This window comes from Papio anubis, chromosome 9, assembly GCF_008728515.1.
Source record: "Papio anubis isolate 15944 chromosome 9, Panubis1.0, whole genome shotgun sequence".
Classification (NCBI taxonomy): Eukaryota; Metazoa; Chordata; class Mammalia; order Primates; family Cercopithecidae; genus Papio; species Papio anubis.
The window spans coordinates 62,674,184-62,690,649 of NC_044984.1; the positions used below are offsets into that span (position 1 = coordinate 62,674,184).

The window sequence follows — 16,466 nt, forward strand, 5'->3', positions numbered from 1 at the left end:
TGGCTTTGCTCTCATGGTCTCATTTCATCACCTTCCCCTCAAATGCAGCTGATCTAAGCTGAAATGTTATTGGACAACTACCCAGTTTAATGAATTTTCCAGTGTCATAATAGCCTTGTAGGCGCTCAGCAGGGTGGGATATCTATGCTTAAACAGAGATTTATTTGGATTCTTAATCTAATGGAGGCTCAAATATGTGGAATTTCTAGTCATTTGTAAAAAGAGGATTATGAGCAGAGGGATTTTCCTAGCACCCTGCCAGAGAAGCAGGGACACCCAGTCTCTGAAGTTTGGCACTGGGTCAGATCATGATGCTTCAGAGGAACCCTAAAAGAGACACCCACTCTTGCCCACTCTTCCCTTTGTACTCCAAACCTAATTCTGAAAATACCCCCTCATCTTACTAACTTCCCAGGCTTGGTACCCTACCCATAAGTCTTTTCCTGGCTTCAAACATCTAACATTTATGTGACTTATCTGCCATGCTCGCACACATCACATGTGGGGCACCAAGCACTGATCTGTGTACATGAACCAGGCCCTTAATAGGCAACATCTCATTTAAACCCTCCCAGCAATCCTATGTAACAGGCTTCCTAAAATCTCACTTGGTGAAACTAGCTCAATTTACCCAACAGCTATTGTGGATTCAAATTTCGGCTTATTCATTCATTCAAAAATTAGTTTGAAGAAGCAATAGATTGTTCCAAGGCCTGTATTAGGTACTGCGTAGGAACAAGGTGGTGGATAAGACAGAGACCTACTCTCAGAGATCTAATATACTAGTAAGGAAGAATTAAACAAGCAGGTATAATGAAGTCAGTCTGTCTCCTTTCTGTTCTGTCACCCTCTGGGAAACCCTGGCCCAGGAACCTGACTTCCCCGGGACACAGGGAGGAGGCATGTGTGATAACAAGAACATGACCTCTGAAATCGCGTGCTTTGCACAAAACAGACTTGATTTCAAATCATGGTTCTGCCACTTACTAGCTATAAAGCTGGGGCAGCGACCTAATCTCCCTAAGCTTCCATTTCTCAAGACCTTGGGAGCACTCTTCCCCAGCACTTTCCCCTCAGCTTTCAGGTCTCAGCTCAAATATCACCTCCTCAAAATGAGCCTTTCCCAACCATCTAATCTAAAGCGTTTTCCCTCCAGTCTACCCCTCCTGCATGTTATCTATCACACTTCCCTACAATTTTACATAAAAACCTGAAATTCCCTTATTTATTGAGTGACTTGCTCACTGTTTCTCTCCACAGTTAAGGTACTTTGGTTCAGGGCTATATCCCTAGTGTTCCCAGACCAAACTGAGGGTCGGGCTGCTATTTCTCTCCGCCAATAATGAGATGCAAATGAACTAGGGAGAAAGAAAGTTTTTATTTCTATAACCAGTTACGGGAAGAAGGCCTGGAAATTATCACCAGACCAACCCCAAATTACAAAGTTTTTCAGAGCTTATATACCTTCTAAGCTATAAGTCTACGTGTAAGTGTGCATTCATCTAAGGATGTAAGTGATTAACTTCTTTCAATCTATAAGTAAGGTCTGAGTCCTGAAGACCTTCTTCTGGAGCATCAGTAAACTTACTTTATCTAAATGCGTCTAGGTGCTGGGCTGATTACCCTTATCTTGTCTCCTGCTGAATCACGGAGGTTTGAGGAGTTCCTTCAGATCGCCAATAAATTTGTTTGTGGAGGCCTGGGGAGTTTCTGCAGACCCCCATTAAAACTTGTTTAATCCTAAATGGATCCTGTTAAGAATTCCTTATTTTGTCATGCTTTACGGCCCAGGAAAGGCCTAGGCAAAACTCTTGATGGGCTTTTGTTACACCCCAGCCTCTGTGTAAGGGCACTGGCTTTTCTTAGCTTTTAATATTTAACTTTACCACTCAGTCAGTACTGAAACAGTTGTGATGGAGGCCTCCATTAGTGAAACCTGGCCGGCCACACTAGCTGCTGGGAATAGTCCTGGCTCATAGTAAACCTTCAATAAATATTTGATTAATAAATGAATAAATCAACCAGGCCAACTGAACTTTTAATATATCATTTGGCAAACTTAGCCCAAGGTTTACTTAGCCCAAGTTATAATGGCTTAGCCCAAGTTATAAACTTAGCCCAGGTTAGAATGGCTATTAGCTTGCTCAACTTACCTAATTGATCTGATCTAAGTCCAGCCCATGGGTACTTTCGCACCACGGAGGAATTACAAGACTCTGACAAATAAGACTTTTTCCACAGGAAGTTCCTCTGGTATTCACTCAGTCCCTGTAAAGAAAGTACACTTTGAGTACAGGGCAATTAATGAATGATGTTTTAAAGCAGACATCAGTGAAAAATAATTTCTGAACCTCCAAAGAGACTTAAGACTGAAAATTAAACACAGACGAGCTCCTTAATAAGAGCTAATATTCACCCAGCCCTGTGCTAAGCAGTTCACACGAGTTACATCCTTTAAGCCTCAACACCACTTGAGGCAGATGCTACCAGGAATACCAGGCTCAGAGGTTACCCTTTCACTGATTATCTGATTCCAAAGCATGAGTTCTTGTCGGATAACTAGTGACAATCTAAATTCTGATCACTCCACTAGATTTATCCCAGGTTTTCACCGAGTACACAATATTATGTATTATGCCTAGGACCTTTTGCTATTTGGTAAAGTCAACAAAAGGCAAACTCCCCTTCCATTCTGAATACACGCCTTTAAGATAAATGAGTCAGGAGGTGTGGGACGCTGTGGCCACCTGTTAAGTTGCAGGGTGCTAGTCCCTGACAGCTACCAGCTACCTGGAACTTTTAACATACCCTAAGAATGTACAACGATGAAAAATGTGTATTTCTTTATACCCTATCTTTACTAAGAACCCATTTCTCAAGCCTTTAAAAGCCACATACACTAAAGTTTTAAAGGTAATGGGGGTTAAATGCTAAGCTAAATGGGCCACAGGTGTCCCAAACGTAAGTCGCTTTAGTTCTCTTCGCAAAGTGGCCTCCTCCCATCTACACGCCTCTCGAGTCCCCTTAAGTAAATCTGTCTCGCATCATCTGACTCTTCGGCACACGGCAACTTGCAAATGTGAGTGAGCGGAGAGAGAACTAGGTAAGAGGTGGCGGGCAGATTCTGGGGCCCCTCAGGCAGGCCCTGGGGCTGGCAGCTTCTGCCCGGCCGAGGGTTGCAGAGTTGAAAAGCAGCGTGACCTCGACGCCCCGCACCTCCCCCGCCGTGGCTCCCCCCAGCCACCTTCCGGCCCGGGGACCCCCGCCTCACCTTGAAGCGCACCGGCATGTCGCCCGGCGCCGGAGCCCCCGCCACTCCGACAGTTAACGGGACAAAAAGCTCCGAGGGGGCGGGGCGATAACAGTCTGTTCCCTAGCAAACCCTCGGCACGGCGTCCTCGACTACGCGCCGGCGCACTCCGCGCTTCCCTCCTAGAGCCCTGTCGCTCTGTTTTTCCCCGCCCATTTTGGAGCCTAGGGACCAATAGAAACTCGTAGAGTGCCTTACCTCCATTAGGATTTGACCAATGAGTGACCGAAAAGGAGCCGCCTACCGCTTGTGCCAAATCCCGGGGGCTGATAGAGATGGCGGGCGGAAGGCCGGCCAATAAGGCTCCCGGAACCAGGCTGGGCGGGACCCCGGGGATGCCTTCCTGGGTTGGGTGGACCGGTCCCTGGTTCGCGGGCTCCAGCGCAGCAATGCGTCTACTTGCTGGTGGAATTCGCCAGCCGCCAGCCTCGCTGGCCCAGTGTGTTCTTCATTCTAAAATCTATGATAGAACCGAACGCTTCTTTTTCTGAAAGGAAAGTGTTCAGATCTATTCTGCTGAATACCGGTTCGTACAACTGACAGCCGCATTACAGTTTATTGTCACATCAAAGGGGAAAGGCCAAAAAATAAATATAGCTTAGGCAGGATTTTTGAAGCTTTATTGAAACTCGAAAGACAAACTGCTGTCTCTTCCTCCAGTGATGTTCTTCCTCCCTCAATCTCTACCCTCCCCTAAATGATGTACATACAGCGCTTAGATGAGAAAACGTTTATTAAAGATGCTTGTGAGTCTCAACTTCCAAACCTTCAGTCTTGTCTCTCCTCTCAACCTTTTTTTAAAAATGAAACTTCATCTGATTTTAATGGACTATTGCCATCATCGTCGATAAATATTTCTTGACAGAACACTGCTGATTCTGAGAATTGGGAAAGAAACAAATTGTCCAGATAGTTCTCTGATACACTTGGGAAGGATATATATTTATTCAATAATGGTGTAATGTGACATGTGCTAAATTTCGAAGTGAAAGGTGTGAATGATAAAGGCTACAGGAACTGGGAGCAGGGAGTCATTTCTGAGGGCAGAAAAATGCCTCAGGAGGAAATACTCAGACTGAAAGGACTGCAATAAGTAAAAAGTGGGACGATGAAAGGGCAGATGTCTAAATGGAATGCTGCCAAGCTTGTTCCAGGAACAACAAATGAGTGCCTTTTACATTTGTCATGTGTTGACTGAATAAAAGTATACCTCTCTTAAACTTTGAAATATCAACACCAATGCTTGATGCTTCCCTTTAAGCATTTTCTGCAAAAGCTGTCTTCCTGGCCGGGCGCGGTGGCTCACGCCTGTAATCCCAGCACTTTGGGAGGCCGAGGCGGGCGGATCACAAGGTCAGGAGATCGAGACCACAGTGAAACCCCGTCTCTACTAAAAATACAAAAAATTAGCCGGGCGCGGTGGTGGGCGCCTGTAGTCCCAGCTACTCAGGAGGCTGAGGCAGGAGAATGGCGTGAACCCGGGAGGCGGAGCTTGCAGTGAGCCGAGATCGCGCCACTGCACTCCAGCCTGGGCGACAGCGCGAGACTCCGTCTCAAAAAAAAAAAAAAAAAAAAAAAAAAAAAAAAAGCTGTCTTCCTGAATCCTGATTGATGTATCCGTTCTTCTTCATCATCACTGAGATACTTTAAAATGCATTTGAAGAAGCCACCTGATATCTGGAACAAAGAGCATATTAAATTAGTCCCAATGCAGCCATGCATCCAGGGGGCCCTTGATTAATGTTAATTGGTGATGACAGCATCTCTGTCGTGTAAATTAAGAATGGCACAAACAAGACACAGTGGAACATAAAAGTCATCTGCAGGAAGGCAGCCCATCTTATAGAGTAAGAAAGGCACAACTCTGGTTGTGCACACAGCTTTGTTACCACAAAATGCTAAGGTGAACTCAGCAAGAGCAAGTGTGTAGAATGTAGCCTGTCTGCAAAACAAGGGCAGTGATCACTGCAGAAGAGCTCTGCTGTACAGGGAGTAAATGACAGAAAACCAAACAGCAGATGGTAAAAATAACTCAGTCACATCCCAGGCTTGCTGGAGAAGTATCATAAAGACTTAAGGAAGAAGATTTTACTTTACTGTTGTTAAACAAAAGCCTCCCCAAATTTAAGAGGCAAACATATAGAAATGGAAAAAAAAAAAAGTGACAACCTTAGTAAATGAGTTTTGTAGCCTGTGTTTTACCAGCTCTTATCTTGTCTGCTACTACAGGAAACAGTACCCAGTACCCTACAAAGTTCCATCCATTTTTGGGGGAGTCCCTAGGAGGTGTTTCACATGTGCTGGCAGCAACCACATAGCATATGCTGGGCAGCACTGCTGCTTGTTCCAATAACCATGCATCTGTAGGTGTCACTCTTGCTGCTGGCTATCGCAGTCACTTTAGCTTGGTACTGAGTCTGGGCATAGCAACTGGGCGCAGCCACTCCTCAAATTGCCTGGCATTGGTGGTAATCTCTGGCAAAGCACCTCTCCTTTTTGTGTTACCCTCTTTGAAGTGAGTAACACTATATCTTAGAGAACCTTCTTTTCATTTGTATTTTAGCCTTTCTCATCGCCAAAGGGCTCAAAATGAAGTCCATGGAGTCTAAGCCAAAAAGTAATTCCTCAAGTGACAGATCTCATGCTGTGCTTCTCCTTTCCACTAGCTAAGGCCCTCTTACTGGGACAATGGTATGACACCTGGCTCACTCTTCCCTTCGTTGATTTCTCTGTTTCTCATATGAATAGATTTCTGTCTATTGCTTGTGAGAGACTGAATTTGCACAACCTCTATGAAGGGCATTTTGGCAATTTGATCCAGGAGTCCCTGTTCTATAAATTTATCTTACAGATAGTCTCACATATATGTGAAAAAAGTATTCATTTAAGGTTGTTTAATGTACTGTTTCTAGTTACAAAAGTTACAATTTAGAGAGAACTAGTCAAATAGATTACGGTTCATCCAAATCCAAAGAGTAGCGCAGACTGTTCTGCTCCTTTGGGCCTTCTGATCCTGCATGGATATGTTAGGTCCAGCTAGGAAAATAGATCCTACACTAGGCATTTCAACAAAGAGAACTTAATATAAGCTATTGGTTCATTAGTTATTGGAGAACTTAAAGCCAAAAGGCGAAAGAAGAGGAACTCCAGGAAGCAGCTCATACTGTAAGACTGAGAGAACAAAAGGAAAATGTTGAGGTTACTAGAATGAGGAGGTTTGTAGGAGAGTCCTCCTGGAGTTGGTCAGACCACTGAGACAGGGCCACTGTCCCACGGATGTAGTGCCTCTGAGGGGACAAAATGAGACTGCCTCTGGGAACGTCTGGAAGAGAAAAGCTGGAGACTGCCACTGTGGGATAGAAATCACTGTTCAGGTGCTGCGGGGAGGAACAGCAAGCAAAACAGAGCATCCCAGTCTTTCCCTAGCCTCCTTTCTTGGCAAACAGAACAGGGAGCTGGCCATGTGATTTGCAGAGTCTGAAGGGTGAGACTGGAACTGACATGCAACAGCTTATTAACTTGCACATTTCCATACAACCCCTAACAAGCAAGAGGCACCTCTTTATGAACTAACATAGAAGACTCTCAAAGAAAAAAAGCAAGGCTTAGAAGACTGTGTATGGTATACCATCAGTTGAGATAAAAGAAAGACAAGTGAATAAAAGAAAGAAAAAAACTGTCGTATGATGTCGTATAATGATGTCATTCACATGCACTTTCTCCCTCACTCATGAGTCCAACTCCATTAGCGGCAGCTATAAAGAAAAGAGCATTTTATTCAGTTTACTGGTAAGATATAGAAACTTTAAGGTATTGATAGTTACCACTGAGGCTATTCTCCTTAAATAAAATAACTCCATTGGCCCTTTCTAGATTTATCTTGACATGTACATCACAAAAAGGCTGTTGCTCCTTTTAGAGACAAAAACATATCAAAATCCTTTGAGGCAAATTTTATTTGCACTTGAAATATAAATATCCTCATCTACTACTCATTCTATTAAAAAAGGAAGTTGACTGCTTCACAAATTAATAATCTCCTATCATTTTCTCAGTAGCAGTTAAAACAGTGGAGAATTTGTATTTGCCTCTAACTGTATTTATTTTTCTTTAACAAAAGAAAAGTGTATATGAGCAAACACATCAGACGAGGGTTGAAGAAGGGACGTACAAAGATGAATAAGACATAGCCCCTGTCTTCAAATGTAATTATAATCTTCTAATGGGGGACCTATACATACACAAAGAACACAGGAAGTAAAAAGAAAGGAGAAAGTGAGAAAGGGGCTAAATATGAGCACCTTGGTATTCTAAAGATGCTTTTAAACCTGGAGCCAGAAAGTTTGATCTAAGATAGGTGATTAAAGAGCAGGCAGGATAAAGAAGCTGAATTTAAATTCCATCCTGGGAAACACCTGATCTAAAGGCCTTTCACTTATTTTGTTCTGCCCTGGGTAGCTGAATCCAAGCCAGATGTTCCTTGAGAAGATTCAACTAACATTTGCTCAAGATCACTTCCTAAAAAGGTAAATTACTTGCTTTCTGTTGTCTTTTCTTTTTTCTTGTGGCTTCAGAAATCAGAGTAAAGCTGTTTTAGAAACTACTGTTTTACCAATGTAGTGATACACAGCCTTGTGTTTACATAGATGTAATTTTCTCTGAAATACCTTACAAGGTAACTGAAATGCCAGTCTTTGGGCTTGGTAATGCTCTTTAGCTCTGCTAACATTCTCTCAGGTGACACTTAATTGGGCTTTCATTGGTAAATCTTGAACTCAGCCTTTGCCAAAAAGCAATCAGGCTGACAACGGCTTTCTTTTGCATTTTTCCATAGGTATTAACTGATTTTTCCTCCTATGAATGAATTTCTGATTGCACAACTAAAAAAAAATGATAAAATTAAATCCATGGATTCTGTCTGAGAAGCAAAATTGCTGATACTTCACATTAATGTCAGTAAGAATCGAATAAATAGGGTCTATGATTAAGACTTAGCAATGAGCCAAGTGCAATTTGCCCTCCAGACTTTTAGCCGTGAGATGCCTTTGTTGACAAGGGAGTGTCTGGCTTTTGAATCAGTGGGGCACCTTTTGGAGGGACTCCAGGTTCTCTTGACAACAGGACTTTTTTTTCTCTCTCTTTTTGGTGAGTCGAAAGGACTCCTCACCATAGAAGGCCGCAGCTGAGTAAAGTAATTCTCAGTAAGGCATAAACCACTGGCAATCCTCACATACCATAATAATAATGTTGTGCTGCAGTTCAACAAGGCCTAGGGAATACATTTGGGGCACAAAACTTCTTTCATTTTAATATCTTCACTGTATGATTCTGTTCTGAGAAATCCCTTTCCTTTTCTTCACTGATTATTCATTGTCCTAAATCACCATCTCTTTGAAAAGTCCTCACAGGGATGCAGATATTTTCTAGAACTGCTAACTGCTGATTTGAAAGCATGAATTCTTTCATCTCATCAAATCAGATTCTGTGTCTTAAGGTCAGATCAGCCTTTCTAAGAATCTTGTAAATCTCTACCTTTATGCCAAAATAAATTTTGAAATATTTCTTTTATCACAGATAATGTATATGCACCTATAATCCCAGCACTTTGGGAGGCCAAGGTGGGCGGATCACGAGGTCAGGAGTTCGAGACCAGCCTGGCTAATATGGTGAAACCCCATCTGTACTAAAAATACAAAAATTAGCCGGGCATGGTGGCACATGCCTATAAGTTTCAGGGAGGCTGAGGCAAAAGAATCGCTTGAACCCAGGATGCAGAGGTTGCAATGAGCCGAGATTGTGCCACTGTACTCCAGCCTGGGCAACAGAGCGAGACTCCATCTCAAATAAATAAATAAATAAAATAACTGCAGATTAAGCCCAGATTGCTTATTATTCTTTCTGAAATCACTGGTCTTTCTACTGATAATGGTATCTGAAGTATCAATAGGAGACCAAAAATTTTTCAGAACATAAAGTCAGTTTCCTTTCCTTTGTGGCTTTTAATTGTTGATTCCCTTAAAAGGTTTTTATGGCCTGGCGTGGTGGCTCACACCTGTAATCCCAGCACTTTGGGAGGCCAAAGCAGGCAGATCATGAGGTCAGGAGTTTGAGATCAACCTAGCCAACATGGTGAAACCCTGTCTCTATTAAAAATACAAAAATTATCCAGGCATGGTGGTGCACACCTGTAATCCCAGCTATTCAGGAGGCTGAGGCAGGAGAATTCCTTAAACCCGGAAGGTGGAGATTGCAGTGAGCTGAAATTGCACCACTGCACTCCAGCCTGGGCGACAGAGTAAGACTCCATCTCAAAAAAAGATATATTTTGCTGGAGCAATTAGTTCATAAAATCTTAGTACCACGTTATTCAATTCATCCTTCAACCTCTCAACTTCTATTAATTGAATTAATGATGGTTTACAGTGTAGCATGATATGTCCAAATATAAAATACTGCACAAATAAATATATTGTTTTAGTATCATTGAGAACTATCTATGGAATAAGTTTCAGGAATCATACATATTTTAGTTAATCATGCTGTGGTGACGCTGAGACTGAGTCATTCCAAATTCATACCAAACTCTTTCTCCTACTGCAGAAGCTGGAAAACTAAAAATCCCTTTGACCTTAGACCTCTTTGCAACTGAAGTGTGGGTATAATTTACATTCTGCTGATCAGAAGCACTTGCATAAACTGAGTTAGATGGGAAAAAAGCAGAGCACAGGTTTGCTCTGCTTTTGACAGTAGCAGCAACAGCAGCATGGTTCTGGAATTGGCAGCTCTAACAGCAGCTTCCTGGTCATAGCAGAGGTGAAGTCGGAGCTTGTAGCAAAGGCGTCTCAACTTAGCAGGCAGATTCTTGGTTCCACGACTTCCTGACTGTAGACTCCTTTAGTGAGTCTGTTCTGTGGTGTGGCCCTAGAGTCTACTTCTTCAGCTCTCGTAATGATTCTTTAAGCCACTTGTATCAATCATCGGTTGCCACAATAATGCTGTATAACAAACACTCTCAAATGCAGCAACTTAAAATAATAACCATTTATTATTGCTTATGAATCTCTGGGTCAGTTGGCCAGTTCTGCTCATGTAGGTTGAGCTTGGCTAATCCCACTAAGCCTGCTTGTGGATTTGTGGCCAGCTGATGGGTTAGCTAGAAACTGACTGGTCTCAGTTGGCTTCAGCTAGGACAACTCTTCATGGTTCCACATGGGCTCTCATCTTCTAGCAGGCTAGCCTGGATTGTTCTCATGGCAAAGGAAAGATTCCAAAAGGGATCCAAAGTACAGAGGATTCCAAAGGATTTCAAAGTATGTGAGGCCTCTTGAGGACTTGGCTTAGAAATAGCATGCCGTCACCTCTACCACATTCTGTTAGCCAAAGCAGGTTAAAAGGCCATCCCAGATTCAAGGGCCAGGGAAATAGACTCAACCCCTACATGGAAGGAGTGGCAAAGTCACGTTGTAAAGGAAGAATGAAGAATTGGTAGACTACTATTGCAATAGGTCTTCCTCACTACTGAATACCCTGAAAATACCCTTTCTGTTTTGAATAGCTAGAATAAATTGTATTATCTGCAATTTAACTCTGACCAATACAATGCCAGGTCAGACACATATGTGCATCTTCATTCCCTCTTAAAACTCCATAAAATGACAGTAACTGAATGCCAGGGCAGACATGCATTCATCTCAATTTCCTCTTAAAACTTCATGAAATGACAGCAAATGAATAAAACAGGTATAAACCAGTGATGTCAAAGAGAATGGCAGAGGGGACAACTGTAAAATAGAAATATTAACAAATATTGAAATTATGGAGAGCAGTCTGTTGCAGACGGGGTTCTCTGGAAAGCAGACTCGGAGATGAAGTTTAATGTGCTGAATGTCTGTTAATGAGGGTTCCTGAGATCAACACCTGTGGAAGGGAGGTCAACGGAGTAGAACTGGGTAGAAGGAGAAGTCAAGCTGCAAGGCAGGCCTGACAGCCTCAGCCAGCCCCATGAGAAATCATGAACTAAAATGGTTTGTCAGAGGTGTCCTGCCTTGGGCCAAAATGAGCCTCCTTAGGAAGCTGTAACCTTGGAAAAAGTGGCTATCTGCTGTGGAGGTAACCTCTAAAGGAGCTGACAGCAGAAAGCACTCTGAGTAAGAGCAGCAACACATCCTTCTTTGAAGTGGAATATGGACAGTGCATCACTGAAAGCATGTTCCTGTTTAATCAGTCAGTATTCCTAACAAGCAGTACATACTTGAAGGCTTACACACACAAAAATACTCTGGTCCTATTGGGAGCTAGTTTCAGTGCAGCTGTTAGACCCTTAGTCTTCAGACCTTCAGGAATGAAGGAGAGTACCTGTCAGCATGAGTTCCTTTTGCCACAGTGTAGAGTCCCAGATGGAACATTGCCTCATCCTGTCCAATTCCTGCCTTAGCAAAGAACTGACTCCTCCTATTGCCAGGATCCTAAAAAGAATCCTTTATCTTTTTCATAAGCTTTCCAGCCAACTTCTGGTTCAAAACTCTCTGAGACAAAACACTGGATCTGCATCTCCTCCTTTCCCTTCCCTAGGCTGGTCGCCCCTTCCTTGCTTTGTGGCAAAGTGGTTATGTTTTGCTCCGGGGGCAGATCATCCACAGCCTTGTTTTTCTAGACATTCTGGTAGCGTTGGTGCCATTCAAACAATGAGGAAAGCCAGATCCAGGAGCAAACAGGACATTCTGCTTATGACGTCCATAGCCAAAGGAAGGATGGGAATTGGGTACAGAGAGGAGCAGAGAAACCCCAGCCCTAGAAGAAAGCAAGAAAAAAGGAACTGGATCTGAGGAGCTGTGCTGACTTGTATTTTTATCTATGAAACTACAAAACATGATATGAAGGAAAATTGTCCACATTTGTGAACCAAAACAAAAAAAATTGGCTCCCTAAAATTAATTCCAATTGCAGTCATTTATAAACCGGCTACTACCACTTATGCCTAATTACCATGCAGCACAGTAACAACCATACATGTCATAAAGTAGGTGATCAATTCATTGATTGGAAAGCTAAACGCTGCAACTATAGGGACAGACAATGTGCAAACATTTTGTGAATTGAAAAGTGTTACAGAAATGGGAGCAGTTCTTGTCATTAGGCTATGAAGAATATCTCCTTTTGTATCCTTCCTCATCTTTGCTGTTCCTAAACAATGGGACTCACATAGTTTAACTTCAATCATCTCTTAGTCTCAAATTATTCTAAACAATACTTGTTCTGATTATTATTAGTATTGACTACAATTGGTTAAGTCCTTGCTACATGTCTTTAGATTGTCCATGCTGTACCATAACATTTCAGTCAGGAAATCAGAGCCACTACAGGTTGTACAGAAATAAGCGGCTTCATATAGAAATGCAAGCTTGCCCAGATGTGAGAGAAGGTAAAGTAGTGAAAGTCTAGACAGTGACGGCCCAAAGACTGGAAAAAAAAGTTGCTGATGACTTCAGCCTAAAGCCTGGAGTATGGGTAGAGAGCTGATGGGTGAAGACTGAGAATCCTGCCATCACTACAGAGTGAGAGTTCATAGAAAGGGCTGTGGACTCCCACATCTTGTGACCCTGTCTGATAAACCTCAGCAAGATTTACCCTGAGAACAATGGTCTCCCCTCACTTCTGCCTAGCAAGTCTTGCACAAGTTGCAAACTCAAAGTCGCATTCACTAACTCCAACCTGGAATTACACAAGAAAGGAGATTCTGGGAAAGGTAGTTCCCAGCCTTAGACAGGCATGGCGCTGATGGTGTGGAGTGACCAACAGGCTGTCCAGCATACAGACAAGTCTACTATGTAGGATGTAGGTGTCACGGTTAATATTTTTTGGCAGATAAAATTATGAGATATTTAATAACTTGCCTGAGGTCACATGCTAATCAGTGACAGAGCTAAAAGTCAAACCCAGGTTGGTCTGATGCTCATGATCCTACCTTAACAACTCTTCTCTAACAGTCCTTCAAAATCTACATGAGTACTATTAATTGTCACAATATTTCTTCTAATATTATGTCCCTGTCTCTGTGACTACCAGAGGCATATATTTTGACTATTCTAAAACATTGTGGATAAAAGATATAGATCTTAGGATTACAGCAACGTGTCAGGGATGCATTCCTACTTTGGGGCCCAAGCTGGGACATTTCTGCTGCCCTCAGTAGCAGGTGAACTGTTAGGCAGCTTACAGAGCTGCATTATTAGAAAGTCCTTTTTCCTCCTCTGGTTGAAGAAAAATTAATATCTACAGTCCTCAATTCTCCAGTCTTTTCCAAGTACTGTGCCCTACACAATGCTTCCTTGAACGTACGTTTGGAGGGAGGAAAGGGCATGTGTTCTTTAACTTCAAATTGAATGTAAACAGCTTTAAGGGGAACATTTGGAGAACTTCCCATGTGCTCCTCTCACTTTGTGAGATAGAGTGGCTATTATCGAATTGTGGGAAATGCAATGGGGAAAGTTTGCAGCTGGAGTTGGTTTAACAGCAGAATGAAGAAAGGAGGGTGCATTAGGAACAATATGCATAAGGGGCAAGAATGTATGAGCTCTCGTGGGCCAAGCTGGACAGATGGAGAGGACCAACCTGGAGTCATGTTCAATCCCGCCTAACAGTATTCCCTGGAGGGGAAATGTGACCCAACTGTGGATTGCCAGAAGTCCAGGTGCTGAGAGTGAGATCAGTGTGGTCCCTGAAGTGCAGCCCTGCCCACAAAAAGGGAGCTGCAGTCAGAGGTCCTCACTGGGTAGGCCTCCAAAAACATCCCTCAAGGGAAAGAGCCAGCAATTGTGCACCTGCCACCTCAGAGGAAATCATTGGATTACAAACTGCACAAGCCACAAAAGGCCTTTTTTCATTAATCCTCTCTCCTTATGAGCCCAGCTCTGAAAATGTCAGAAATAGCATCTAGAAAGCAGAGAGTAGTAGAAGGAGAAGCCGAGAAGTAGAAATGTCAAGTACGCATCTCTTTGAACACAGATATCCAAGTCCTAACCAGACACATGGTTGGGAAGGTAGAAAGACAGGAAGAAGGGAAAGGGGAACCAGATCAGAGTTTTATGCTGTATCAGAACTTTAAAAATCATGAAAAGGAGGCTGTTCTTCTGACTAAAAGTAACCAAAAGATTTTTTATTTCCTAACTAGGAGTAACTGAAGAAGTTTGGAACCTAGACGAGATTGCATCCGGGAATGGGATTTAGCAGGGAGAAATGGGAAATAATAAAGTCTTTCCCCTATTCAGTCCAACTTGTAAATAAAATGATCATACCAATGTAATAGAAACAATGAGAGAACATAAAAGGATTCTTAGAAACTAAAAACATTATAGGAGAATTTTTAAATGGCGTATAAGAGTTAGAAAATAAAGCTGAGGAAATCTCTTGGAAACTAGAACAAAAAGAAAACCATCAAATAAAAGACAATAAAAGTCAACAGTTATCAGGAAGACCCAAAATATGACATCATAACACCTCTGTTTGAAGAAAGAGAAAACCAGAAAAAAAAAAAAAAAAAAAAAACGTAGAGAAGGAAATTACCAAAGAAACAATGCAAGAAGTCTTCCCAGAATTGAAGACATAAGTTTCCAAATTAAAAGTGCTCACCCTGCACATGCATTAATTCATTCTGTAAATATGTGAATGCACCTTTGATGTGCTAGGTGCAGTTCTGGAACTACGGCAGACACTAAAACAGGAAAGTCTCTGCTATGGAGCTTGCATTCTACTGGAGGGAGACAAGTAAGAAAGAAAGAAAGAATTATATCATGTGTCAGATGGTGATAGGAATTATTAAGTAAAATAAACCTGCATAAAGGAATATGTGATGAGGGGGTGTGGGGGAGGGATCACTGTTTGAGATCGTATGGTTAAAGATCTCTCTGATAAGCGACATTTGAGCAGAGGGGGTGAGAGATGCAGATATGCTAGAAATGTAAGCACAGCAAGGGCAAGGTTCTTTGCCCACTTTGTTTACTGATGTATCCCAACTACCTGGAGCTTAGTTGGTACTCAACAAACATTTGTTGAATGAATGAATCTGTTCCATATGCTCTTGCATAAGGAAAAGCATATGCAAAAACCCTGAGACAAAAACAAGAAAGCTAATATGGCTGTAGCAGAGGAAGCTCTGGGGGTAATGGTAGGTGATGACCTTGGAGGCAGTGGCTAGAACTTTCGATTTTATTCCGAGACATGGAAATTCATTGCAGAGTTCTGAACATCATAGGGTCATGATATAATTTACATTGTTATAAAACTTACCCTTGCATCTGTGAAGAAAATAGATGGCAACAAGACAAGGATGGGAGCAGGAAGACCCTCCCAGTCCAGGCAAATATTACCAGTGGCTAAGAGTAAGGTAGTATCAGTGAAGAAGGGATCCTATTATTGATAGATCTTAAAGCAGAATAGACATGGCTTGCTGATTAATTAAACGTTATGTGTGAGAGAAAGAGAAAAGTTAAGGATGAAGCCAAAGTTTTTAACCTAAACAACTAGGAGGATGGAGAGGGAAACAGAGGAACCAGTTGCAAGGTGAGAAGTTAAGGGTTATTTTGGATTTATTAATTTTGAGATGCCAAAATGACAAGTGGAGATGCCACATGGATTTCTTTGCTAAATAAATAAATTGGCAGAGAAATTGCATATTCAAGTTTATCCTCCTCAATATAGTGTATCTATCTCGAGGGCCACATGAGTGACCTGATTTTAAGGCTCATTTCCAATCTTGACAATGCAGAATTCCTTTTCTCACAGCTTGAGTAAAAGCTGTTGATTCTCTCCTTTTACGGTGCCTGCAGGATTTTTTCTTTCACATGTGCACCCTTCCTTTTCCACATTACATCCTCCCTCTTTCCTCTATATTCTTGGGGCATAGGTTCCTCTTATTTTGTGTGTGTTGCAGGGGAGGTAGAGGGAAAACAAGCAAACCCTTCATTTGGCCATTCTGTTCTTTCTTCTTCATTTCCCTAACTAAACTTTGTCACTTTCCCCTCCAATCATGGATACAGTTTTCACTTTTTTTTTTTTTAAATATTGAGACAGAGTCTCACTCTGTTGCACAGGCTGGAGTGCAGTGGTGCTATCTCAGCTCATGGCAACCTCTGCCTCCTAGGGTCAAGCAATTCTCCCA

The 16,466-nt window shown here is 42.3% G+C and overlaps 1 protein-coding gene across 6 annotated transcripts in view; it reads right to left on the reverse strand.

Moving 5' to 3' along the window:
* The window catches only part of MDM1 (Mdm1 nuclear protein), a 39,502-nt gene extending 34,849 nt beyond the window's left edge, over positions 1-4,653 (reverse strand). For 3 of the 6 annotated variants that reach the window (XM_009181169.3, XM_009181167.3, XM_009181165.3), the window contains exons 1-2: positions 3,272-3,427; positions 2,154-2,268 (exon numbers count right to left, since the gene is read on the reverse strand). In XM_009181169.3, coding sequence (XP_009179433.1) covers positions 2,154-2,268; positions 3,272-3,289 — 133 coding nt within the window. In that variant the 5' untranslated portion in view covers positions 3,290-3,427. The other 3 variants (XM_009181166.4, XM_009181168.3, XM_009181170.3) reach the window with 3 other exon arrangements.
* Between the last annotated feature and the right edge of the window lie 11,813 nt (positions 4,654-16,466).